At 35.5% G+C, this 24,066-nt stretch overlaps 4 protein-coding genes across 5 annotated transcripts; 2 read left to right on the top strand and 2 right to left on the bottom strand.

Moving 5' to 3' along the window:
* Window positions 1-1,235: 1,235 nt before the first annotated feature.
* On the bottom strand, window positions 1,236-6,691 carry LOC106654435 (rhodopsin, long-wavelength-like). The gene is made up of 5 exons (XM_014374292.2): window positions 6,418-6,691; window positions 4,193-4,836; window positions 3,858-4,116; window positions 2,776-2,942; window positions 1,236-2,671 (listed from the first exon to the last, which is right to left on the bottom strand). The coding sequence occupies exons 2-5, from the start codon at window positions 4,810-4,812 to the stop codon at window positions 2,509-2,511; spliced, it is 1,209 nt and encodes a 402-aa protein (XP_014229778.1). The 5' UTR covers window positions 4,813-4,836; window positions 6,418-6,691; the 3' UTR covers window positions 1,236-2,508.
* Window positions 6,692-8,807: 2,116 nt separating this feature from the next.
* LOC106654465 (general transcription factor 3C polypeptide 1) lies at window positions 8,808-17,636 on the top strand. The gene is made up of 16 exons (XM_014374378.2): window positions 8,808-9,277; window positions 9,367-9,554; window positions 9,622-10,251; window positions 10,333-11,541; window positions 11,634-11,966; window positions 12,059-12,296; window positions 12,379-13,124; window positions 13,186-13,659; window positions 13,731-14,102; window positions 14,172-15,695; window positions 15,888-16,235; window positions 16,316-16,429; window positions 16,508-16,623; window positions 16,696-16,888; window positions 16,946-17,033; window positions 17,109-17,636. The coding sequence occupies exons 1-16, from the start codon at window positions 9,208-9,210 to the stop codon at window positions 17,234-17,236; spliced, it is 6,771 nt and encodes a 2,256-aa protein (XP_014229864.1). The 5' UTR covers window positions 8,808-9,207; the 3' UTR covers window positions 17,237-17,636.
* Window positions 17,637-18,126: 490 nt separating this feature from the next.
* LOC106654457 (ras-related protein rab7) lies at window positions 18,127-22,109 on the bottom strand. 2 transcript variants are annotated; one of them, XM_014374354.2, is made up of 6 exons: window positions 21,773-22,109; window positions 20,047-20,172; window positions 19,778-19,964; window positions 19,367-19,585; window positions 19,076-19,213; window positions 18,127-18,953 (listed from the first exon to the last, which is right to left on the bottom strand). In XM_014374354.2, exons 3-6 carry the CDS (start codon window positions 19,955-19,957, stop codon window positions 18,867-18,869), a joined length of 624 nt encoding a protein of 207 aa, XP_014229840.1. In that variant the 5' UTR covers window positions 19,958-19,964; window positions 20,047-20,172; window positions 21,773-22,109; the 3' UTR covers window positions 18,127-18,866. The 2 variants fall into 2 exon arrangements, with proteins under 2 accessions (XP_014229840.1, XP_014229839.1); XM_014374353.2 differs by lacking the exon at window positions 20,047-20,172.
* Window positions 22,110-22,858: 749 nt separating this feature from the next.
* Window positions 22,859-23,932, top strand: LOC111694684. Its single transcript, XM_023463684.1, has 3 exons — window positions 22,859-23,165; window positions 23,484-23,752; window positions 23,849-23,932. The coding sequence occupies exons 1-3, from the start codon at window positions 23,146-23,148 to the stop codon at window positions 23,875-23,877; spliced, it is 318 nt and encodes a 105-aa protein (XP_023319452.1). The 5' UTR covers window positions 22,859-23,145; the 3' UTR covers window positions 23,878-23,932.
* The last annotated feature ends 134 nt before the right edge of the window (window positions 23,933-24,066 follow it).

The raw sequence follows: 24,066 nt of genomic DNA, 5'->3' as shown, positions 1-24,066 counted from the left end.
TATTGGGAAGTAATGCGAGTGCCCTGGAGGGGGAAAAAATCCAATATGTCCGCTATAGCCATGAGGTTTAACATAGGAGTGTATGGGAGGTTTACAGTTTTTCGCTCATATTTCAAAAAATATGCAAATTTTCGGAAAACTGAGGACATCAATCGATTCCTCGTCAAATTTTACATCGGAAATGATTGTCGACTGCAAAAGTGTTAGTGTAAAATTATTCACAATATCGAGTTAAACAGAGAAATTCGACTATGAAACGGGGCTCTCGCTTCGCTTTGACGTGATTTTTATTTGTTTAACTCGATATTGTGAATAATTTTACACTAACACTTTTGCAGTCGACAATCATTTCCGATGTAAAATTTGACGAGGAATCGATTGATGTCCTCAGTTTTCCGAAAATTTGCATATTTTTTGAAATATGAGCGAAAAACTGTAAACCTCCCATACACTCCTATGTTAAACCTCCTGGCTATAGCGGACATATTGGATTTTTTCCCCCTCCAGGGCACTCGCATTACTTCCCAATAGGTAGTTCTACTACCAAAGTTGCGCTCGCTCGGACGGACGCTCGGTTTTTACGGGTTTACCTCTTATGAAAATTTCCTGTAGGATCCCGCGAAATTTCTACAGGAGTCCTATAGGATTCCAGCAGGAATTTCGCGGGATCCTGTAGGGAATTTTGATAAGGGTACCCCTGACACCAAACGCGAATATAGATGTTTCACATCAAAAGTTTTCAGCATGTTAAAAAATGATATCAAACGGCAAGAATCAAGTGTTGTATAAATAAATATCGTTAATGTTTTTTTTTATCAACAAAAACAAAGAGACGTCTCGTATATTGGGTAAAAAATGAAAAAATCATTGTTCAATAATAAATTATTCGCATCATCGTTTGTCAGTCAATAAATATATATCTCAAATACGAGTCCGTCGCATAACAACCCTTTCAATTGCTCTGCCTAGTCCCAAATGAGTATAGGCGTAAACGGACCAGGACCAAAATGGCACTTTTTGAATAGAGAATGGCGTCTAATTGTATGTTTTTTTAATAAAATTCCATTATTGACGCACGTACTCAATTCGTATCGTGTACGATTCTTTCGTTACAATTCTGGTATCTGATTAACGAAACGATTCATTCAATCTATTACGAGCTGCAATGAACAATCACATCAATCATTTATAACAGAGAGGATGACTGGGAATTATTTCAATAAAATTACGAACAGTTGGCTTATTTTCACAATCTCACATGCATATTGCTTACATGGTTTTTTTTTATTTTCTGTAACTTACAAAATTCAATAAGATATTTATCAACAGATCGAGGCTTAATCATTACAATTAGCTAGATACAATTAGCCTAAGCTGGCTCGGCCAGATGACGCATGTACATGTTGAATCGTCGATATGGAAAATCGAACCCGAAAAAAAGGAAATATACAGAGCGACCAGCGTATGTATAAGTTGATATTTATTATTGTATTATATATATAAAAACATCGCGCGAAACTCGAGCAAAGATGCTTGCAACGATCCGGGCTCATCCACTTGTTTTATGGCAAAATTTTTATATCAATTTAGTCTACCGAAAGAACCGCGAGAGCTCGGAATTGTGGTGAGGGCCGAACTCGACGAGGTTTAGTATATTCACGATATTTATATTATATTATGTACGGATGATCGAATCGTCGTGTCGCACGAGTGATCTCGGGTCTCGTGAATTGCGATGCTTCGTCTTCTTACCTCGTGTCATTCGTGTCTGTCATGTGTATGTGTGTATCACCTTATTCGACGATTCTATAGATATAATGAATAATTATTAAAAGTAAAAAAACATTCATCGAAATTCGAGCAGATTCGAATTAAACATCTTTACTATTTATAATAGATTGCTTTGGACTCGACGTTTCGATTAAAAATTTTTCAAAATTTAACAATTACTCGCGATTAAAACTTACTTCTACACATATTTATGTATAAATTTGCCTTACTTCTTATTTTCAAAATATTACATTTTTGATTTTTCAAATCGTATACCGAATTTCTGATTTTTTAAATGCATCAGTGCGCGTAGACACGCTTATAGTTTAAATTAATGAAGGCAATCCGAAATAGATGAAGAATAAAAGTTACAACGCAGCGCGGGATTTTAATTTTTTTCTTTGCTGCTGCTAAATGCGACGGCGACGATAATGGGCACAGAAGTGACATTTTTCATTTTTTTGCTATTTTTTTTGTTACTCAATTTAGTTAAAAGGAAGCTTCGTTGCACAGACCGTTCGGCGAACTATCTGCGTATGTACAAACTATGTTCTAAATCACAAAGCTTACATCCCGCGTATTTTTTATAAGCGCGTCCGATTTTCAATTTTATAAATCAGGGCCTTTACCAAGTATATGTATGACAATAATATAGTCCATCGCTGCGTACGCGTGTTATCATTGCATCGGGTGTAGGACATTTTTTTTATCTTGCAGACGATGATTTTATTTTTCTTCTTAAGCGTTGGACTTGTCGTGATCGGTGAGAGTGGTGACGCCGGAAGTGGTCGACACGGCGTCGCTGGCACCACCGCCACCGCCACCACCCCCGGCTGGGGCGTCTCCGGCGCAGGCGAGCGACGGGAATTTCGCGAACAAAGCTGCTCGGTACTTAGGATGACTGATGCATGGAACAAAAGAGAGAGACCAAAGAAATTTCGAGTCGAGTTTGAAAATCTCGACGCATGTATGCATACCGATCTCGGTATTGTACGATGTGCTCACCTGATACCGTAGACGATCGGATTGTAGACGGAGTTGGCTTTGGCGAACACCGATCCCCAGATGGTGAACAGAGGCGTCAGTCTGGCAAGCTCAAAGATACCGGCCCAGTTGATGACGAGATACGGCGTCCAGGCCATGAACCACAGCGAGATCGTCATGAGAGCAATCTGACAATCAAATAATTCTCATACGTTACAAATAAGACTATGAGTCAACGAGACTGAAGAATTTTATAAAACAGACAACATTTTATGAAAACCCGGTTTATATGTAATTGAAGCATCTCAATTAACTCCTGAACTCGTTTGCTTTGTTTACGGTTCTCGCAGAATCTAAACCTGTGCCGCCTAGCCGTCGACTTTTCAGTATTTCGGTATCTAATGAGAATTCAATTGGAAGCGAAGAGTATTTTTTACGGTCTTCGAAATCAGTTCTTGCTTCTTTACCCCTCGATTTTGGAAATTAATGAGCAGCTAAAAGCAGTAGTTTAAAGTGAAATTCAAACGTGATTCCACAAAAAATTAAAGTTTAAGCAAATGAATATATTCAATTAAAAATCATTCTCAATGAAGAAAAGTTAAAAAAAATTTTCAGAAAATAAATACAACCGATAGAGAAAAAGCGCCTGAAATGGAACTTTACTTCAGACACCATTACTTGCAACTAAAAAGACGTTTGCTTTTAAATGATTTTAAATTGAATACTTTCATTTACTTGAACATTAATTTTTTGTGGAATCACTTCAGTTCTTCACTTCTCCAAAAGAATATAATTTTTGAAAAATGTATTCTATTATATCACATACTTTACGTACACATTCATATTAATACGAATTAATTTGTATTCAAATGAGTTGATAAAGATTTGAGTCTGTGTAAGCATAAACATAAACATTGTACGATACACTGCGATCTATAAGTGCAAGAAGCACGAGTTGAATATGCAGACTTTTTGCATTCCAGAGCACTCGCGAAAGGATCTGTCTCCGAGGAGTCTCTAAAGTTAAAATAATCTCATCCGTCACGTGTATCCATCGTGTAGTAAAAAAGTTAAATTTTAAAAAAGGTATATAAACATCGAACCTTGGCAAGTTTGTTCTCCGTGCTCTGGTCGTTGGCGCTGCCCTGCCTGAGCGAGGCGACGTTCATCTTCTTGGCCTGCTCGCGCATGTTCTTCTCGTGGGCCGACACGGCTTTGATGATGAAGTAGTAGCTGTAGATGATGGTCAGCAGCGGCATCAGCCACACGAACATGCTGTAGGTGACGATGTACGATCTCGACAGCCAGTCCTTGCTCAGGTAATCCGTGCCGCAGGCCGTCAGATTGCCCTCGGGCACGTAGCTGCGGGACGAAAATTCGGCATGTATATGCGGATAATATATTAATAACGAGGCGAAAAATGGCCCACGAATCTTACCGATTCCAGCCGAACATGGGCGCGACCGTCCAGACGCCGGCCATCAACCAGATGCCGAGGATCCGCAGCAGGGCCCCGTTGATGGTGAGCGGCTTGCCCGACAGGCCCTTGACGATGACGTTGTAACGATCGAACGAGATCATGCACATGGTCCAGATGGAGCCGCAGCCGAAGATGGAGCCGCACAACGCGTAGATCTCGCACATGAGCGGCCCGAAGGGCCACGTCTCGTAGTAGCAGGCTATTACCATGGGCGGCGACATGGTGAACATCATGCCGAAGTCGCAGAAGGCCAGATTGATGATGAGAAGATTGCTGGGGGTGCGCAGGGCCTTGGTGCTGCCGAAGATGTACATGACCATGCCGTTGCCGATCACCGAGACGACGCCCAGACAGCCGATGACGAAGCCCAGGATGCCGTACCAGAGGGGGTTCATAGGTGGAAACTGATACCAGTAGGGGTCGATCATGTGATGGATCTCGGGCGGCGCCTTGTCCACCACCGTCTGATTGTTGAAACCGCCTCCGCCGCCGCCGTAGCCACCGCCACCGTAACCACCGCCCCGCTGGGCCATGGCGGTCAGGGCCGAGTACATCGGTCCCACCATGTGTGACGCCATCTCGCTCTAATTTCTGTGATGTGCCTGTGAAAAATCCAGGATCAGTTTCGCAAAACTACGTACGCCAATATTCATTATATATGTACGAGCTTGCGCGACCGATCCTATCCCTCGTTTTATCATTATATATACCATTTGCGTAGTTGCGCTTAATTTTTTTTTTTTTTGCAAAGTCTCTTATTAGTAAGGCTCTAATAGGTATTCCATATTTCGTTATTTCTGGAAAATCTTAACGATAAGTATCTGACCCCGAGCGCCTCTTTAAGACGAACCTTGAGGACAGCGAGAGAGAGAGAGACGCGAAATGTGTTTTGGTATCGATAATACATACAAACGAGGCGTACGCGAGCGAGCGCCGTTCGTGCGCGTCACCAACTCTCTGCTAATACCGTGTTACCTAATTCTCGTTTTACAGGATAATTTTTTAAAAGGTTTCGCTTAAAAGGTTTTAAGTTTTAAATTTTCTTTGCCGTTTTTTTCTTCTTTCTTAGCTGGCAAAATGAACATCTCTTTTTCGTGTGTACATACGTTATTTCGCGCGACGATGTGGCAGCGCGATGACGATATCGTTCTCGGTTCATCGATTTATTACATGTTTGACGCGCGAGAGGGATGTGCTTGCGCGAGGCATTGAAATTTCCGATTGCGAATCGGTTGCAATTTTTACGAGAATAAAACGGTGACTTCTTTTAATTTGGAGGCGATTTCGAATTGAATTGGATTTTGGTGATCAATTATGATTCAAAAAACCGAGATCGGTATCACAGGTTCGTTTTCATGAGCTAACAAAGTTATGACATTAAATTTTGTTCAACAAAAGTGTAATAAAAATAACAACCCTTTTTAGAGTCGACTATCGAGTAAAAAAATTTTCTCTCAAACTGTTCAAAGTTCAAAAAAAAATTCTATTACTAAAAACTATAAAAAATCATTTAAAAATTGAATAGCAAAAGTTAATTAGTTATTTTAAAGTTTCTTTGAAAAACATTCAATTAATTCAAAAAAACGGCATGCGAAATTTTTGAGATACCAACTCAAGTTGCGAGACGAGAATCGATCTGTTCTAGCGCGTATTGAAAATTGATTCGTTATTGCAAAAACCATAAATACCTGATCATTAGTTCCTTAAATTACCATTCAATTTATGTACTTTCAAATTCAATAAAAAACATTTCAAAATAAAAATAAATCTAAATTATTGTTTTAATTTGATCAATTATACGATTACCGCCACGGGATCTTATTTAAAAATATCGTCTAGTTTAGAGATTAATCAACTGGTAAACTCGTACAAAAATTTCTTATTCAGACCAAGAGCAAAATTTTCCGAACTTAATCGAAATTTTTTCGAACTTTAAGCGCAACATCAAACATACTAATTCATTATAAAAAAACACTTGGAGAAAACTATCATGGTATACACTCAAACTGTAATCGAAGTTCCACTCAAGTATCAGTTTTTCACATAACATCACAACGCACCAAAATTTTTAACAAATCAACAAAATAAAAAAAAAAAATAATAAAGAACCACCCTTGCACTTACGTAGCCTGCTTATAAAAAAAAAAAAAAAAATTACAACATCAGCACACACGCAAACACACCTAATGGATTTTGGCGATGGGGAAAAAAAGATCGGCAATGCCCGGTTCAGCAATGCCTCGGGGCTCCTGCTCTCCTCGTGCTAGCTCCTGATCGTGTTCTGTGTGTGTTGTTTTTTCCTTCTTCGTCTCTTCGCGGAGCGGGCGAGCGCTCGACGAGATTCCGTGGCGGACCGACCGACCGATGTGCAGCTCGCGCCTCGGACTGCACCCCTTAATGTACCTTCGGCGGCCTCAAGCCTCTAACTCAAGCTTCTTGCTCAAGTCCGAGTCGTGTGTGTAGGTGTGTGTATATGCAAAAAGAAGAAGAAGAAGCTATTTTGTCCGCGACCCGAGAGCTCTCTCTCTCTCTCTCCCAAGGAGGTGGGGGTGTGTAAGGCGTTAATATGCACAGAAAAGAAAATCAAGAGGGGGTGGGATCGTAGCCAGAAAAATCTAAGACGCACAAACAATCTTAAGTATAAAGGCGCGCACGCCGGGGGTTTATTCAATTAGTACAGATCCGAGGAATACCTTGGTTTACCTTGAGACTTCGCTCGTAGCCCCGAGTCGAGCTCCCTTTGCATGTCTCCAAACATATGCTGCGTACACAGAAGCCGTAAAAACGAGCTCATCGGCCAAGATGTGTTATATACAATGCTGTATGCCCTCAAGAAGATATACTTGTCTTCGCTCGAGTCATTCTAGCTTCGCGATTCATACATACTCTTATGAGCAATTTAATTCCCGACTTTTAACATTCTCGTTTGTCAACACGAGAGATCATGAGTTTCGGGCGGTCATCGTTTTGATCTTTTCTTTTTTTTTTTTTTTTTTCTTCTACCGATNTTTTTTTTTTTTTTTTTTTTGCTTCTACCGATTACACGTGTTGATGAATAGCTTGATCCTTAAAAGTTTCATGACCCTAAAAAAACGTTTCAACATTAAAGTTAATCAGATCAATGACCAATATACAAACAACGAGATGATGATTCATGAATTATCATTGTTTTATAGTATAAAACATAAACAACAAGCAATCAACAAGCTATCAAAAGATAGCTTATTTGAATAATTCGAGTTTGTTCAGTTCAAGGCATTCATTTTTAAAATTTTGAGGAATTTTTGAAAAATAAATGAAATCATCATAAGTATAAAATTTGTTTGTAAATACGCAATAAAATAATTTCACGTTTTCAATATAAATGAATGAATTTGAGATGAAGGTTAAAAATTAATACATTTTCATTTACATTATAAATAAATGTTGGGTTATTCAAATTTGGTAAATTAAATCTTTCCGCCAACAATTTAGATATCTTTTTAATGTTAGATTAAATCATACGTTATTAAATAAAATTTTAAAAATACCCAATTTTCAACCAGCCAAAATAAATAAATTAAAATCAATAAACAAACGCTTTGCGTTTTTATAAAATACCGCGATGTACAGGTGTACATTTTATAGCATCCGATGATACGCCATCACGCGTCATCCTACCTATCATTGCATACCCAATCATCGTACCTATGCTGGAAATATATATCGCGAAAATATAATAAGCTTCTTATGAGCAGAAACCGTACTTAAGCTTAAGAGAAACAAATTTCGATGTAGACAAACCGAGCGCTTCATGTTAACATCACCTTGAGTTTTTTAAGATAAAACGTGTTTGTCATACTTACAACTTTGTGATTTTGATACGCTTGGATAATTTTATAATAACGTTTCTTTTTTTTTTTGAGCATGATCCTGGATCGAGGCATTTGATTAAAAATTGCTTGTAGGTGAAAATGATGCAAATAATTTATACATCATAATGACAAAAAAAGAAATTCTATAGTTTTACTTTGAAAGCTTTTTTTCAAAAAACTACTCGCACAAAACAAACAAATGTAACTTTGCTTCATCATTAAATCAGTGGAATTTTAAATTTGAAGAATTTCACACTTTTAATCAATTTATAATCAATTAATGATTATCACTTCTTCAAGTTCTGAAAATATTACAGAAAAAAGAGTAAACAGTGAGTCTATCATACAAAAACGGTTTTCATTGATTCATAAATTTCAATGGTCCTGAGATATGTAAGTACTTTGGAAACAATGACGGGTCTGTGGTAGTCAGAGTTCAAATCTCAATAACTATCGTAATTCTTTTTTTTTTTTTTAACGAAAAAAAAAAGACAAATCGTGGTACTTTTCTGTATACCCATCATGAAAACATCAAATAATCATGTATGCGTCGTTTTTCCAGATTTTTTATTCGTAAATAACAAACAGTATGAGTCAAACACCCTAAAAATGTTTTCAATACCTTCATTAGTCGATCCTCGGTCAATGGTGTAATCGTTCAAAGCGTAGGTGACATTTTGGAAATTTTAGGCTAAAGTCCACGATGCAACGGGTTCAAATCTCGCGGCGGTCACGCATTTTTACTCGTCTTGAATTTTCAACGTGCAATCCCGCAGTTAATTTATAAATCGCGTGATCTAGCCATATATGATAATTGTGAGCTAGTTCCCGCGAACTATCCAAAAAGATTAGAAAAAATAACGTCTATTCCCGGCTTAGAAGACACACCGGGCGACCGTTGCTTCATAGACTTGCTCCGTAATTTTCATTCATTTATATACGTGCAGCATGGTAGCGACGCACCGTTCCTCTTGACACTTCCAAAACATTTCGCGTTTAACCTAAAACGCAACGTGAATCGCAGTCCCGCAAGACGTAACGAACTTATCATCATGCAATCTAGAAATTGTTAACAATTGATTTTTCAACTGGCTGATTTTGTCGGATTAATCAAGAAAAATGAGTACACTCAAAGAAACCATTATTGAGGAAATTGCTTTGGAGGGCTTAGATGGCATAACGCTCGAAGGTTGCTATATTTTCCATTATATTTCAGTAACATCACTGATCAATTTATTAAACCTTCAATTTATCTATTATTAATTACTCTTTTGACAGCATTATGGCTTCGTTTATCTATGGCATTAAAGCTCACACTCCCATTCAAAAGATTGTTTAAGGAACAAGTTTGGGACAAATGTATAAATGTATCTAAATTTAAATTTTACAAATTAAAAGAGGCAAGAGATAAGCTAGTGATATTTGATAACTATGAACTAGAGTACCTGAATGTCGACTCCAATCAGGTAATTAATTAATTTAATTAATTTTGAATCTTGAATCATTGTTGAAATGTATAATTTTTTTTAATAGAATTTTGAGCAAAAAGACATCTATCCTCACTTTCCTATCAAAGATAAAGGAGTCAGAGGCTCATGTTCAACTTATTCTACTCGAGAAGACATAACTAGTTTGGTAAAAAAATTAAAATTATCTGAAGTAGAAGAAAAATACCCAGAAACTTTGGTAATTGTTGCCGATCAGCCTACACGAGAAAAAGCTCTCTGTACTGAAGGTGTCCAGAACATTAAAGATTTATCACTTACACATTACTGCTTACTGGAAAGAATAGGCCGGGCTCGATGGATTGGTGAAGTAACAATTAAGAAAAATTCGAATATCAAACAAGATGCAAAAGCTATGTTCTATATTAGAAAAACTCTGCAAAATAGAGGATTGATAAAAAAACAAGTTTATTATTCAGGAAATGTTGGCACTCCATATAATGGTCAAAATGTTGGTACTCTCCTACATTTGACAAAATTTTTCAATATTAGAAAACCCAAAGTAATAATGTGGGCTGAACATTTGATAAATTATCTAAAATCTAGACAGAACTGTGCTGCTGAATACAATGAAGTCAAAAATGAGCTTAATTTAGAGTATTCTATAAAAAAATTTTTCAAAATTAATATGTTACAAAAAATTTTTAAAACAGATTTGGTGAGTACTCATATTTTTAAATTGAAATTTACAATAAAAGTTTTTCTTTGCGACTAAATAATATCATAAAATATTTTGCAGAAAGTGCCATATAGATCCTACTATCCTAATTCTGCAGAAAGTGAATGGAGGATAAAAAATAATCCATCGAGAGAAAGAATTTTAAAACTTGTTACTTTAGCTGATCCAAATATTAATGTGAATGATATCTGGAAGACAGAGGAAGATGATGATGATGAGGATGAGCCTTTTCCAGTATTAAATGTATATAAACATAAATATATGGTAGACTTTGTAAAGCAGGCCAACAATAAAGTAATTGTTACGGGTGATAAAGGAATTAGTCAAACAGAACTTGGAAAAGAATTAGGTGTTTCTAAGTTAATAAGTAGAACATTAACTCGAAACTTAGTTAAATCCAATATGGTATCTACATACATGCATGATAGTGGTAGACAACGAACTACTAGATTTGTTTCTAAAAAATTGAAATCTCAAAATACCCATAAATCACAACAACAACAAATTGAAGAGGAAATTTTAAAAATCAAAGAACATGGTCGATTATTGCAAAATAATGTTGTAAAAGAAGTACCAGTTGATGTTAATCCAAAACGTAGTACTCCAGTTAACATTTCAAAAAGTAGTACTGAAAATACTACATTAGAGAAAATAAAGGATAATGACATTTCTGAAAGTAAAATGCCAGTTGTAGAGGCAAAAAATGAAAAAATAATTCTAACTGATTCTAATGATTCCAATGATTATAATGGTTCCAATGATTCTAATGATTCTAATTATTCTAATGATTCTAAAGATTCCAAAGATTTTAATGGACGCAGAGATCACCGACTGTTTACAACAGTCAATCATATATTTAAGAAGTACAAATTATTCTCTAGTCATATGAGATACAAATATACTTCAAAGCAAAAAAGTGTTGGGTTCAGAAATTCTGATTTAAATAATGTTTCTGATGAGTCAAAAGATCTTGATCATGCTTCTGTTACGTCTAATATCTTTAAAAATGAAGATAAAAATTCTCCTAATGATTCTCAAATAATTGAGAGCGATTTATACAGAAATATAGAAACTACACTTATTGTGCAAAAACCAGAATGCAAAAAGAAATCTCAAAAAAATTGTGTAAAGGGCATTATAGAGGATTTACAAAACACAAATGGAAAAAGTCAGACTGGGTTTTCATTAAGATTGCTGCGTAGAGCTAATTTGATATTAGATAGTGTCAAGAAGTACACAATTATTGATGATATTCATAAATTGGTTAAAGTTAGTATATACATTTTTATAAAATATCAAGTTTTTTGGAGTATTATGATATTGTGCACTTGATGTCTAATCAATATTTTTTCACTTTACAGTACATTAGTGCAGAAGAAGAAAAAGAAGGTTTAGAAGAAAAATTAGATAAAAATTCGTTGCTTAGAATTTTACAAAGATTAGATGAGGATAACTTAATCAAAAATATTAAGTTAATAATAAAAAATAAAAAATTATCCAGAGTTAAAGTTATTAATTTTATTTGTGATCCAAGTGTAGATATTAACGACTCTATAATATTATCAGCTGTAGAACAAGCAAAATTGAAATTTTGCATGAGAGGTAGCTACTTATTAAAGTCAATAGAGAATTTCGAAAGAACGTCCAGTTATTCTAGACGGGAGCAAAAACCAAAAGCTATTCATAAAAGTAATGTAAGTATACTTTAAAAAATATTTTTTCTAAAATCATGTTATGTTCTAAAACAACGAATAATCCTTTTATTTAATATTTAATAATTATTTAGATGCATGGGAGACATTTTGGTTATAGTCCTAAATTCATACGAATGAAAGAGATGCACATATTTTTGTATTATCTTGTTCATGACCATCCTGGGATCTGTTATCCTAGAGATGTTTTTCTGGATATATTGAAGAGCGAAAACTTGTCGGTAGATGATGAATTTTTAAATGATGTCAAAAATGTTTATAGCAAGGAAATCGGTTGGAAAATGTTCGTTCCACCTCTACCAGATCATAGAGGTAGTTTATCTTTGTACCATCACCTTAATAATTTATATTTTTATTAAAAGTTTGAGTACTAAAATATATCATTTTTCTACAGGATATCCCAAAGGCTGGTGTCTAATGTCGGATGTGCATTTGAGAATGCCTTTGTCAATGTTTGTGAAATTGCACAACGTCAATTCAGACGCGGATGGTCTGAAAGAATTACTTGACCACCCTATAAAACGACACATGTTGGTGAAAGATGTGCCTACATCTTTGCGAGATATGCTCTACTTCAAACGTCGCTACATATTCAGCATTCACGAGCTCGCTAGTCGCTTGTGTTTCATCGGCCTCTTGCAATTTGGTCCGCAAATGCTGAAAGAAAAAGATCAAGTATTTGTCTATCTGAACCAACACAGTGAACTGCTCGACACAACCTCCTCGGCCGCTGGATATCATCGGGTCGAAGACAAACCTTACCCCGTAACGAAATTCAAATTCAGCTCGATGGCTGTCGTAGAGAGTTACTGGTACGAGATGTGGAACACGTGCATCAACACTTGCCTCGGTGGTCGATCCGTCGTCGAGGGCAAAGATATACTTTTGGAAGATCTGTCGCGTAAACCCGAAATGTTGAGTTCATTGAAATCGCGAGCACCCGGCGAAGCTGAAAAACACGATATTGGCTTTGTACCGGGCGATCGTAAAGGTGCGGCAGGAGTCGATTCGGCTTTCTTTTCTCACCTCAAGCGTAATTGGAATTGGATTCAGACTGGTCCAAAAGAGTACAATGATTCCAAATCACCATCGAGTAGAACATCGAGTTCTCGATCAGTTTTACCGAGACGCACTGTTCCGGTATGTATTAGACGTTCATTTCATGCATTTTATTTTTTTAATTTTTTAAAATGTTTTATAGGCTAAAAAGCGCAGTATTTCGAGTAAGCCAGCAGCACTGAGTATAAAACGCGCGTCAAAGCCTCCAGAGACAAAAGCTCCATTATCCACCAAAAAGGCCGTCAATCTCAAGGAGTTACCAACTATATCGTACAGCAAGCCTCCGAAAATCATACGCACAGTTTTGCCCCGAAAACCGATGCGGAAGCGCGTAAAGTACGATGAAATTGATTACAGAGCTCTGCAGCAAATGGACAAATTGCGCGTCGATTGGGAGCAGCACGAAGATACCATACTGCTCGTTTGCAAAGTTGCCATGGTTTATCTATGCCCGAATCCTCGTCGAAACCTCGTCGCCTATTCGACGATACGCGATATCTTGCGCTCGTACACGTTCAAATCGATGAACAAAACTTCACGAGCTTGCCAGCGGCGATTGCTGTATATGCTGAAGCAACAGAAAACCGTGAATAGCGTTCTTCTGGGCGTTGAAGAGGTACGTAATTTTATCTTTTTAATGACTTGTTTTATTATCCTAGATAATTTATAACTATAAATTCTTTATAGCTGAAGCAAGACCATTATGTTAATAAACGTTTTGGACAACATATCGATCCAGTTCGAGGAGAGAGCGAAGATCCTGGAGAATACGAGAAACGAGTAGCAAAAATTTTCAAGGATCTCGTGGCTTATGTAGCTAGAAAATATTACAATATTTCCAATATGGATCGAAGAGAACCTGTCACTCTTCCCAGGACCGTTCAAGAGTTTAACTTATATTACAAGCTGAAATTGCCAACGAAGACGATGGTAACTCCCGGTGTTTCCAAAGAAGTCCGGGAAGTCATTGATATCCATACGGCGACCATTAATTCTGTAATTCACAGTTCTATGTGCTGCGGAAAAGAAAGACGGTCGTGGGCGTATCAACTATTTAAGGTAGGTTAATTGATTTATATTCATAAACTGAACGCTAAGTGCTCATAGCGAAAAATTGAATTTTTCTAGGTTTACCAGCAATATCCGGAATACCTATTGAGAAATGCGATGCTGAAAATACGCGCGGATCAAATGGTGACTATGAAGAAAAACTACATGTGCGCTTATAAGAAATTTGGCAACTGCATGCCTATGAGTAGTTCGCAGTACCAATTGAGTTCGGCTTATTACTACAAGTTTCAAACCAAATGGCCTTACGAGATTTTCTCCGCGTCGTACAACGTTCACTTCCCGCTGGTCGAACATTATATGAAGAAACTGAAGGATCCGAGTATCGACGGTTTCCAAGCGAAGCAAGGAGAGGCCGGAGTTGTGGCCGCCATTCATGATTACTTCGTTTTTGACAGTGTCGACATCGACATTGCAATTCCCGACCAAGTTATCATGCTTGATCCGGGATTGCAAGAAAAAGATGATGTTTATCAGAGGATAGCAAAGCGATTCGAGACCATATTGGAGAGCCTCAGCAATGTTCCTATTGGTGTCGCAGAAAATAATAAGGAAGTTACGAATGATAGCAGTGTAATAATTCAGGAAATTCGTTCGAGAAAAAGGCCTTTCACAGAGGAGCCAGTAGTCTTATCTAAAGTGCCAAAACTCGACAGCGAATCCAATGGAAATGGATCTTCAGTTGATCGAGTTTCCGATGAACTTTTGGATAAATCTCAATCAAAAGCACTAAAAAGATCTAATCACGAAGATTTATTCGAAGAGTATAATTCAAAAAAGCTAAAATTGATTGATGGACATGAACAAACGACAGAAGAACAAAGCGATCAGTTAATGGAAATTAATGGAATGGATGTAACAAGTTTCTTAGAAAATGAAAAATCACTCGAAGACATAATTCCCGTAGTGAAAGAAATACCACTCGAAGCTACAAGTCCCAAGGAAAATGAAAAACCACTCGAAGATATAAGTCCTAAGGAAAATGAAAAACCACTTGAAAATGTTTCTGTTGGAGAAACAAATGATCAGCAGAAACAACATCCTGAGCGCGACTCAACAAACTCGCCGAACGAGGAGACTCAGAACCAAACGCAAGGGCACCGAATCAGCGATTTGATAAGGCGCGCCAAGGATACAAGTATCGTCAACGACAACTCCAGAGCTCGCGCCATTCTGCCGGACATGAACGACGTTCGCACGAGGCAAACTCGCATAGCAATGCTGCAGATGCGCGAAGAACTGCACGAACTCACGTTCCAGGACAATCACCACGCTCACGAATACTTCGTCGTTAATTCATGCAAGATGTATTACACCCTCAAGTCTACCGACTTGATCGCCGAGGCCAGAATTATCTATCAGGGAATGGAACTTCCGCGCACTTTGGTTCCCCTCGAGACGGATCTGATCAATCGTGTGTTGAACGAGATCAAAAATTCTGCCATCTTTCCGAAAAATCCAACGTCGTACGACAATTTGAAGATCGATGTTGCGCAGCTGAAGCTTTCTTGGAACGACGTTGATAAAATTTGCAAATTTATCAAAGCTAAGAATGAATTCGGTGCAACACTTCACGAAATAGCGGTGAGTTAAAAAACTTATACATACCAGCGGCCCAAAAGTAGAAGTTTTCTTCCGCTGCGCTAAACGGAATATTGCTATTTTCGGGCTACGGGGTATGTAAAATAGCATACCGGCCTAGGGCAGTAATATACTATTTCATAATATTTTTATCACGAAGCTGGTCAAATCATTAAACTATTTTTACTCTTCTAGACAACATTCAGTCACATCGACACGCTATCTAGGATCCTCTCTTTACTCGTGGAAAAACGTATTGTTTTGCGAGCGGGCATCGTCACCGTGCGATATATTTATCATCGCTCTGTCAATCCCTGGATAATACATTCTTACAAAATTCTACGTTTAGAAAGAGAAGCGCATCAAGCTGTACCCGAAGGAAGTGTATACGTCTTAGACGATGGTGAAGACAATTGGAACGAAGATACTAATAAATGTCTGAACGCTGCAAACCTGTTTTACAGTACTGATAAAAATTCTCAGCCTGAAATTGAAACCGGATTGTCAGTGTCGACAGATTTGCCAGATCTACCAAAATCTTCCGTAAGCATGGTTTTGTAAAACAATTTACGAAATATTAATATATTTTGAATAGAAAATAATTATTTTATCTGCTCGTTCAGAAAATGGAAATCGACAAAACTATTGAACATCATTTGAACCAGGAGTTACCAAAGAAAAATGATGTCTCGAAAGAAAATGAAACTGTGGAAAGCAACGATGATGGACAATCGAATGTAATATATAATTATCAATAATTTTTTTAAACGAATTATTAATATATTATAAATAATTTATTTTTCAATAACTTATAGGCTACTAATTCTGAGAACAAAGATTCAACTGATAATCACAAAAAAATGCGTCGTAATAGAACTATTCTATTGAAGCAAAATGAAATTTATCGAGCTGCGAAACTACTAGACTTTAAGTGAGTAAATTTAAATTGAATAATTTTGAAATGTGTATTTTATAATAATTTTTCGTTGCATGAATATTTTAGCACTGCCGAAGAAATAAAAGTAGTTATAAAACCTTGGATAAGAATAGATGGAGTTGTCAACCGAAGGGTTTTAGATCGAATGCTTGGAGCTATTCTCTGCTACTGTATGGAAAAACCTGGATTGCCACTTTCTGAAGTACAAAATCGATTTTCACCTGCGATTCAACCCTATCATACCAGAGAACTAATAGAGGTAATAATTAAAATTATTGAATTAAAAGTACAGATACTAATTTTATTTTTAATTCAGATTTTGATAAAACTGAAATGCCTAGAGACATATGTGCAACGGAAATCCAAAGTGACATTATTTTCAAAGCCTGCCAGAGTTGATACAAGTATGCATTTTACATATTATTACTAAATCTTTTCAATTATTTTTATCATTTAATTTAACTAAATGATTTTTTTAGGTGGAAATCCAGATTTGACAGCTGATAGCAATACAATCTTTGTAGAGCCAGCATTGCAAGCAACCCTGAAGTTTGGCATGTTTTTAAGTAATCGATCGTATAGTTTAGATTTTTTGTCGAATTTATGAATTAAGCAATTTTCAATTCTGTTTGTTGAGAGTTTTCGTGTTCGTGTTATCCAATTTTTTCAAGAAATTTTATTCATTTGTTTCTTATTTAATTAAATTTTTATAACAAAATTATGCTTAATATGTACGAAGAACATTGGAATTATTTTATGAGAAATAGTTTGAGTATTAAAAACATTTTTTATTTTCAGAACATTCAGGTTTACATACTGTTTTTTTTTATCGTGATTTTAGATTAATTAACTAGGACAATGCTCAACTATACGTACTGATCTTACTATAAAATTATTAATTGCGAATTCAGTTATAAAAGAAATTGTTCGTATTAAAATACATATTTGTAATTGTAAATTATGTAAAAATGAATACGTTTGTATATATTTATGTAATATGTACCAGCATTTTTAATTTGCGTAGCATAAATAAATAAATGATTTTTTATTACCAATTTTAAAATTATTACTAAACTATAATTAAAAATAATTACACACCATAATTTTTTCTCAATTTTCGGCATGTATTCTAAAATTTAATAAAAGGAGTTGAACTATGACTTTTCGCATCCTCTAGGCAGGATCAGAAAAATCTTGAAAAAAATTTTGACTTACTACTGAATTTATTGATAATTGTGATATAAGAAGTAAAAAACGAACTCATGATTACACGGATTTGTGATGAAATCATCTTTTTAAATTACAACTAGTACAATATCTTTTTCAAGTCCGTTGTAACAAGATTTACAATTTCCTTACTTCTTCTCCATCTAACAAAATTAAATATTAACGTTGTTGTAATCTTGATGATGGACTTTTTTCATTTAGTACTTTATACTGTAATTTTCGAATTGAATGTTTAACAATGATTATAACTATTTTCTATCAATAAATAAATTTTTTTAAATAACTTGATTTATCGTTTATTAGCCCATATCTCTTATTTTTAATTTGTAACAAAATTTTCAAAAATATGAAGTAAATCCTCGTAAGATAATTGATATTGATAAAATAAGAATAGTGCTACAAATCATGGATTTCAAACAGAGTTTGGAGATTAATTATAATACAGCTGAAAATATGAGCGATGCTCTATAAAACATTTGTATAGTATGTAGTTATTATTTGCCAGTAACATGCACAGACGTTTACATACTTTTTGCTAATTACGCAGTAGAAATCTCTTTTGCCACATTTACCAGTGGCGACATCGATTTTGCAAGTGCAAGACTGTATCAGCATTATAAAATAATGATTAAAAAAGCATCCAATCAGATAAATAATACGATTTCGTCTATTTCTTGCTTAATGCAACCTCAAATAAAAATATATCAAAATAAAATTATATCTTGTGTAATTTGATTCAAAATTTTATTTTATACGGAAATTTTTTGTACGAATCAATTCAACAAATATCACTAAAATAAAACAATTTTCTCAACAAAAAATTACTCTCATGTACATAATCATTTATAATCCAACTAAACAGTATCATGTTCAATAAAATATGAAATATAAATGCCTCAATTGACTTGGCCAACTTGCTTTTCGAACATTTTTTGACATAGAGATTCTCACAAAATGTAATTTATCTGATTTGTAGTTTCAATTCATCCAAAGTATTTTGAATTTGGTACCTAGCAAGCACACGAATCTCCTTTTCCATTATTTCTTTGATCGTTCGTCAATTTAATTTGGTCCGGAAATTCATTATAAAGTTCAACCTAGAAAAATTTTTATTTTATTCTCTTTTTCGTTTATATATTTTTTCTTTATAAAGTTTTCAAGTTTGATATTTTTATCTCATTCACATAATTTTTTCAAATCATAATAAAAAATGACTTACTTCACTTTCTTGGGCCAATGCATTTTTAGCTATTGTTTGGAAAGCCTGCTCTACATTAATTGCCTCTTTTGCACTGGTTTCAAAATATGGGATACTATTTTTTGATTGACACCACTGTTGAGCTCTTTTGCTTGAAACCTGAAATACAATTTATTTCTAACTTAAGAATATTCTCAATTGCATGTTTTTTTTAATGATTTTAACTTCAGGTTCTGATATACTTGATTAAAAAATGCAATATAACGAACTAATCATTAATTTGAAATTAAATCAATCTAAATATCCTCTCACCGCTCTATTTTCTACATCAACTTTATTTCCAAGTACAACGAATGGAAAATTGTCTGGGTCTCTTGGCGATGCTTGGATCAAAAATTCATCTCTCCATGATTCCAAAGACTTGAAGGTATTGGGTGCAGCTACATCAAATACTAAAACACAGCAGTCTGCACCTCTGTAAAAAGCTACTCCTAAAGATTGAAATCTTTCTTGTCCTGCAGTGTCCCAAATCTGTAAAAATTAAATTAAATGCATTAAAGAACAGGATTAAGTGTCATACCTATCAATAAGAATACAATTTTTCCATCACTCTTTCAATAGTTTTTGTTGGAAATAAAATTAAAAATAAAATCAATGAGAAAATTACAAATCAACAGCAAATAGAAGTTGTATTTTTGTATAAGAAATTGTAGCATTATTTACCTGCATCGTCACTATTCTATCATCGACCATGACTTCCTTAGTTAGAAAGTCAGCTCCTATGGTAGCCTTATATTGATTACTGAATTTCTTATTGACATATTGATTCATCAAAGATGTTTTACCAACTCCTGAATCTCCCAAAATGATGACTTTCAGTAAAACTTTCTTGCGAGATGCCATTTTTCAGCTGTAAAAAAATTTAATTAGTATGCTTATTTTTTTTAGTATAAAATAATGAAAAAAATACAATGAGAAGAGCAGTAAAGTACCAATATCAATGTGAGTTGAGAAGCAGATGTAAAAATGGTTGAAAAGAGAAGCCAGAGAATATATTATCCAATCTGATCAATTACTCATACTTCAGTAAGTAGATGTTAGATTTTTTTTCAATGTATCTAAAAATGAGATGAGATTGTTGAAATCATACGTTTTAGGAAACAATGTATCATGATTTTAGTAGTTGACAGTTTTTTTTTCAAGAAAATTCATCGTAAGATCGCACACAGTTGAAATTCCCACGAAAGCGGCAATAAAGAAAAAGTAAAATACGATGACAGCCACATCAACGTTGCCGCGAGTGCAGCTGCAATTAGCAACAGTGGATAAACCACGTAAAAAATTGTTCGATAATTGTCGAAAGTAAGAATACAAAAAAATAGACGTACGCATGGTCGAACAACGCTATTGTATTACATATCGTTTTTTAAATAAAATTTCACCCAAAGAAGTCACTCTCGGTGTAATCAGTAATAACAACTCTGCAGTTTATTCGCGTGAATCATATGAGTGTATAAGATCGGCTTGTCACAGAGACGGAAAACTACCACATACACGCAAGTACACGCACACGCTGTCTCTCTCACTCTTGTTCTCTCTCTTGTATCACTCCTTCTCTGTCCAACTCCCCGCAGCATTAGAGACGTGTTGACGTCGAATTATAATATGCGCAAGGCGTAAAGGCCCACTCCGAAAAAAGTTAGCCACGATGTCAAAATGTTTTGTACCCGTATAGAAAGTAGAGATGGTGCAATCGGCGATCGTAAAAATGTCATTCATGCCGTTGGCATTCGGGTTTTCTTAACTTTATAACGTACTTCGAGACCCGCAGTGCACGAGTGTTTATTGTCGTCGCGATGCGACATGTAACCGCGATAGGACTCAATTTTAATACTGCACAAAAACGATCGAATGACCGACTGTCCATAATACATACATACACATATACTTTTGCGACTCGGCGCGCTGGACACAATATGCTGTTGTGTACTTGCGGGGCAGTATAGCATATATAGGTATATATATTGAGTTTCTCGTTATCTATACGTAGCGTTACAATAACGTATATATATGCGTATAATCGAAGAGATTCGCTCGAGAGCAGCAGTAACGTCGATGGCAACTTGTGTATACATGAAGGCGTCTGTGGGTGGCATGAGTACATACGCAGATTATCGTGATTCTATCGTCGCGAGCTCAACATGACTAATGTTGCACAAATCGTCCGATCATTTAGAACACTGACGCGTGCTGGGAAAAAAAGTCACTTCATTCTGAACGAGGAGAGAGAGAGAGAGAGAGAGAAAGAGAGACAGAGATAGCGAGAGAGGGACAAAAAGAATCAGGAAACGGACTTATTTAACGCGCTTTTGCCTGCATCAGAGACGAAGCGACAAAAACAAAGAGAGGCACGCAATATTCGGAGCGAAGTACAATAACTGCGCGTTTTTTTTCCACTCCACAAGGCTTCGATAGTTAGATGAAAGTTAGCTCGTGGCAGATTACATAGTGGCAATAGCACAGCAGCATTGAAGCATCAGATTATCGTACGAGATAGGTACTGATACGAGAAAAAAAAAGTACCAACACTCTTTGACACTGTGTGATATATGCTGGCAGATCTTATGACCTAATGACGAAAGTGTATTATTAAAAAAAAAAATGAAACGATTCCGTTGGCTGGCGACAGTTCGCACGTATCCGTAAGATAGTACTTACATGAGACTAAAGTTTATTGAATACTGTACTCGACGACGACTCCAAAACACTGATCTTTTGTACGTTGCTCTGTAATGCTGTATAACAGCTCTCGCTGGTATATACGTTGTGCTAACGGGGGATACACTGGACTATCACCTATGATACCACCACGTCTTGGTGTATAATATTGCGTTCGAGTATTAAATGTATATAACACACTTATAACACACAACAGCAGCAGCAAGCAGCACAGCACTGAGCACGGAGTCTTTTGCGCTCTTTCTCTTTTTCAGTAACTCCGCGAATGAATCCTACTGCTGCGCATACACGAAGAAAATGGCTGCTAGGCTATATATACTATATATACCATACTGCTTGTGTTGTGTTGTGTTTGCACGCAGACACACTCACACGCACTCATACACGTTTCGCGAGATCGAATGGAGAGATATACATATATAAATCGCACTCGCTCGCGGCGCAATAATTATGAATCGGCGTGTGAGTGAGAATAATTCGATTGATGTGTCTCTCGAATTTACATCGATGAATGCAGTGAAATTATTGGAAAAAACTCACGCGAAAGTGCTCCAAGTGTCACCATTCGAATGCAAAACGAACGCGAGAAATAATTGTAAACGGAGGTTGGTCGCGCGTACTTGTAATAATATTCGTTTACTACACCGTGCCCATACATCGTTTATATGCAGAGCGGCGATTTTGATACGCATAAATTAAACGCGTTATTATTACGAATGCAAACTCGACAACTTTTTGCCTTTTATAACTGAACTGCGTTTACGTAAATACCGCGTACTTATAAGGTATGTATCACAAGTAATCGCGGAGTCAGAAAAAAAGAGTTACTACGATAAACATTATTCTACCAGTTTTGATTTTAGAATATCAAAACGTTTAAAAATATCAAACTCGACTGATTTCATCCGTTTTGTTTATTTTTTTTTCATCTGAAATCTGAACGGAGACCTTTAAAAACGTATTTTAAATCTTGCGCAAGCGCAGATCTACACCCGGATTTACACGACAGGATTCCCCCTCTACACCACCTTATTCCAAACTAATAACTATAGATATTCATTCGGTTCATTTGTGTATACATTTTCGTCGATGTCAGGCTCACGTTATATTCGTATTTGTATCTAAAAGTAGACGGATAGACTACTTATTGTTATATGTTTTTACATCTGCAGTCTGTGATCATTTACATCATTTTTAGTACTCACGTTTTTAAGGCTGAACTTTTATTTTCGATAAAACTGACACTGCCTTGAAACATTGTTATCATCATAAACTTTTGTGTGTTTTAAAGTGACCTATGGATTCTAAAAAAACGTGTGTATAAAACTGTCAAAGTCATTGAATAGGTTAATATGTATGATAAACAAAAACAGTAATAATGGATTTGAGTAATAATAACTAGTTTTAGCTAAACAATCGAAATTTTGTTATAAAAATACTTCAATTTTTACTAACGATTTTTTTACACTTTTTTGTACCTTTGGGAATTATAAAAAATTTATAGTTATACATAATTTATAGTAAACTTCTGTTTTATCTCCTTAACATATTTATCACGTAAAATTGTAACTACCTGTACATTTTAAAAGTAAATGCTTGAAGTTATTCTGTGTAGAGTTAAATTATATTTTGCTATATAAATTTCATACATCAATTTATTAAAAAATATTGTTTTTTTAAATATATTTAGATATCTTAAAAATCAGCAATGGAAAAAGAAATATAAGAAAAAAGCTTGTGGATCAGTTGAACAAAAATCAACAAAACCAATTATAAATAAAGAATCTAAAAAAGAAGAAGAAGAAGAAGAAGCAGATCAAGCAGACTTGGTTCCTAAACAAGTTTTACCATTAAACGGATGGTTTCCAGAGTTTGATGATTCATCAACCTCAAGTGATGATGATTTTGAATCGCTAGTCACATCATTAAATCTCTCTAAACCAAAAGATTCCAATACAGGCAAAAATTGGTTTGATCAAGAATTAGATGTGAGTAGTATTGAATTTTTTTACCAATTAAATTACAGCAATTATGCATTATAATTATGAATTACAGAATGTCCAACTGAATTCTCAAGTATTTAATTTAAAACTTAATGATCAATCCAACCAAAATATAATAGCTGTTCCAAAGCAAGAAAACATAGTGAAAAATGAAGATAAGATGAAATTAAAATTAGATAAGGTTTCCAATGAGGATGAGGATTTAGATTATTTACTATCATTGAAAGCACCTGTACAGACCGTTATAGCCCCAGTCACTACTAAGAAAAA

This window comes from Trichogramma pretiosum, unplaced genomic scaffold, assembly GCF_000599845.2.
Source record: "Trichogramma pretiosum strain Unisexual culture from Peru unplaced genomic scaffold, Tpre_2.0 scaffold47, whole genome shotgun sequence".
Classification (NCBI taxonomy): Eukaryota; Metazoa; Arthropoda; class Insecta; order Hymenoptera; family Trichogrammatidae; genus Trichogramma; species Trichogramma pretiosum.
This window is presented reverse-complemented; position numbering and strand designations above follow the sequence as displayed.

Bases quoted from the DNA above. Each gene is read 5' to 3' on its own strand.
- LOC106654465 (XM_014374378.2), top strand. From the start codon at position 9,208: ATGAGTACACTCAAAGAAACCATTATTGAGGAAATTGCTTTGGAGGGC. The intron at 13,660-13,730 runs GTACGTAATTTT...AATTCTTTATAG, and splicing joins TTCTTCTGGGCGTTGAAGAG to CTGAAGCAAGACCATTATGT. The intron at 16,236-16,315 runs GTAAGCATGGTT...CTGCTCGTTCAG, and splicing joins CAGATCTACCAAAATCTTCC to AAAATGGAAATCGACAAAAC.
- LOC106654457 (XM_014374354.2), bottom strand. From the start codon at position 19,957: ATGGCATCTCGCAAGAAAGTTTTACTGAAAGTCATCATTTTGGGAGAT. The intron at 19,586-19,777 runs GTAAATAATGCT...TAATTTTTACAG, and splicing joins ATAGAATAGTGACGATGCAG to ATTTGGGACACTGCAGGACA. The intron at 18,954-19,075 runs GTAAGTCATTTT...AAATTTTTCTAG, and splicing joins CATTGGCCCAAGAAAGTGAA to GTTGAACTTTATAATGAATT.
- LOC106654435 (XM_014374292.2), bottom strand. From the start codon at position 4,812: ATGGCGTCACACATGGTGGGACCGATGTACTCGGCCCTGACCGCCATG. The intron at 2,943-3,857 runs GTTCGATGTTTA...TTTGATTGTCAG, and splicing joins CGGAGAACAAACTTGCCAAG to ATTGCTCTCATGACGATCTC. The intron at 2,672-2,775 runs GTGAGCACATCG...TCCATGCATCAG, and splicing joins CCGATCGTCTACGGTATCAG to TCATCCTAAGTACCGAGCAG.
- LOC111694684 (XM_023463684.1), top strand. From the start codon at position 23,146: ATGTATGATAAACAAAAACA. The intron at 23,166-23,483 runs GTAATAATGGAT...AAATATATTTAG, and splicing joins ATGTATGATAAACAAAAACA to ATATCTTAAAAATCAGCAAT. The intron at 23,753-23,848 runs GCAAAAATTGGT...TATGAATTACAG, and splicing joins ACCAAAAGATTCCAATACAG to AATGTCCAACTGAATTCTCA.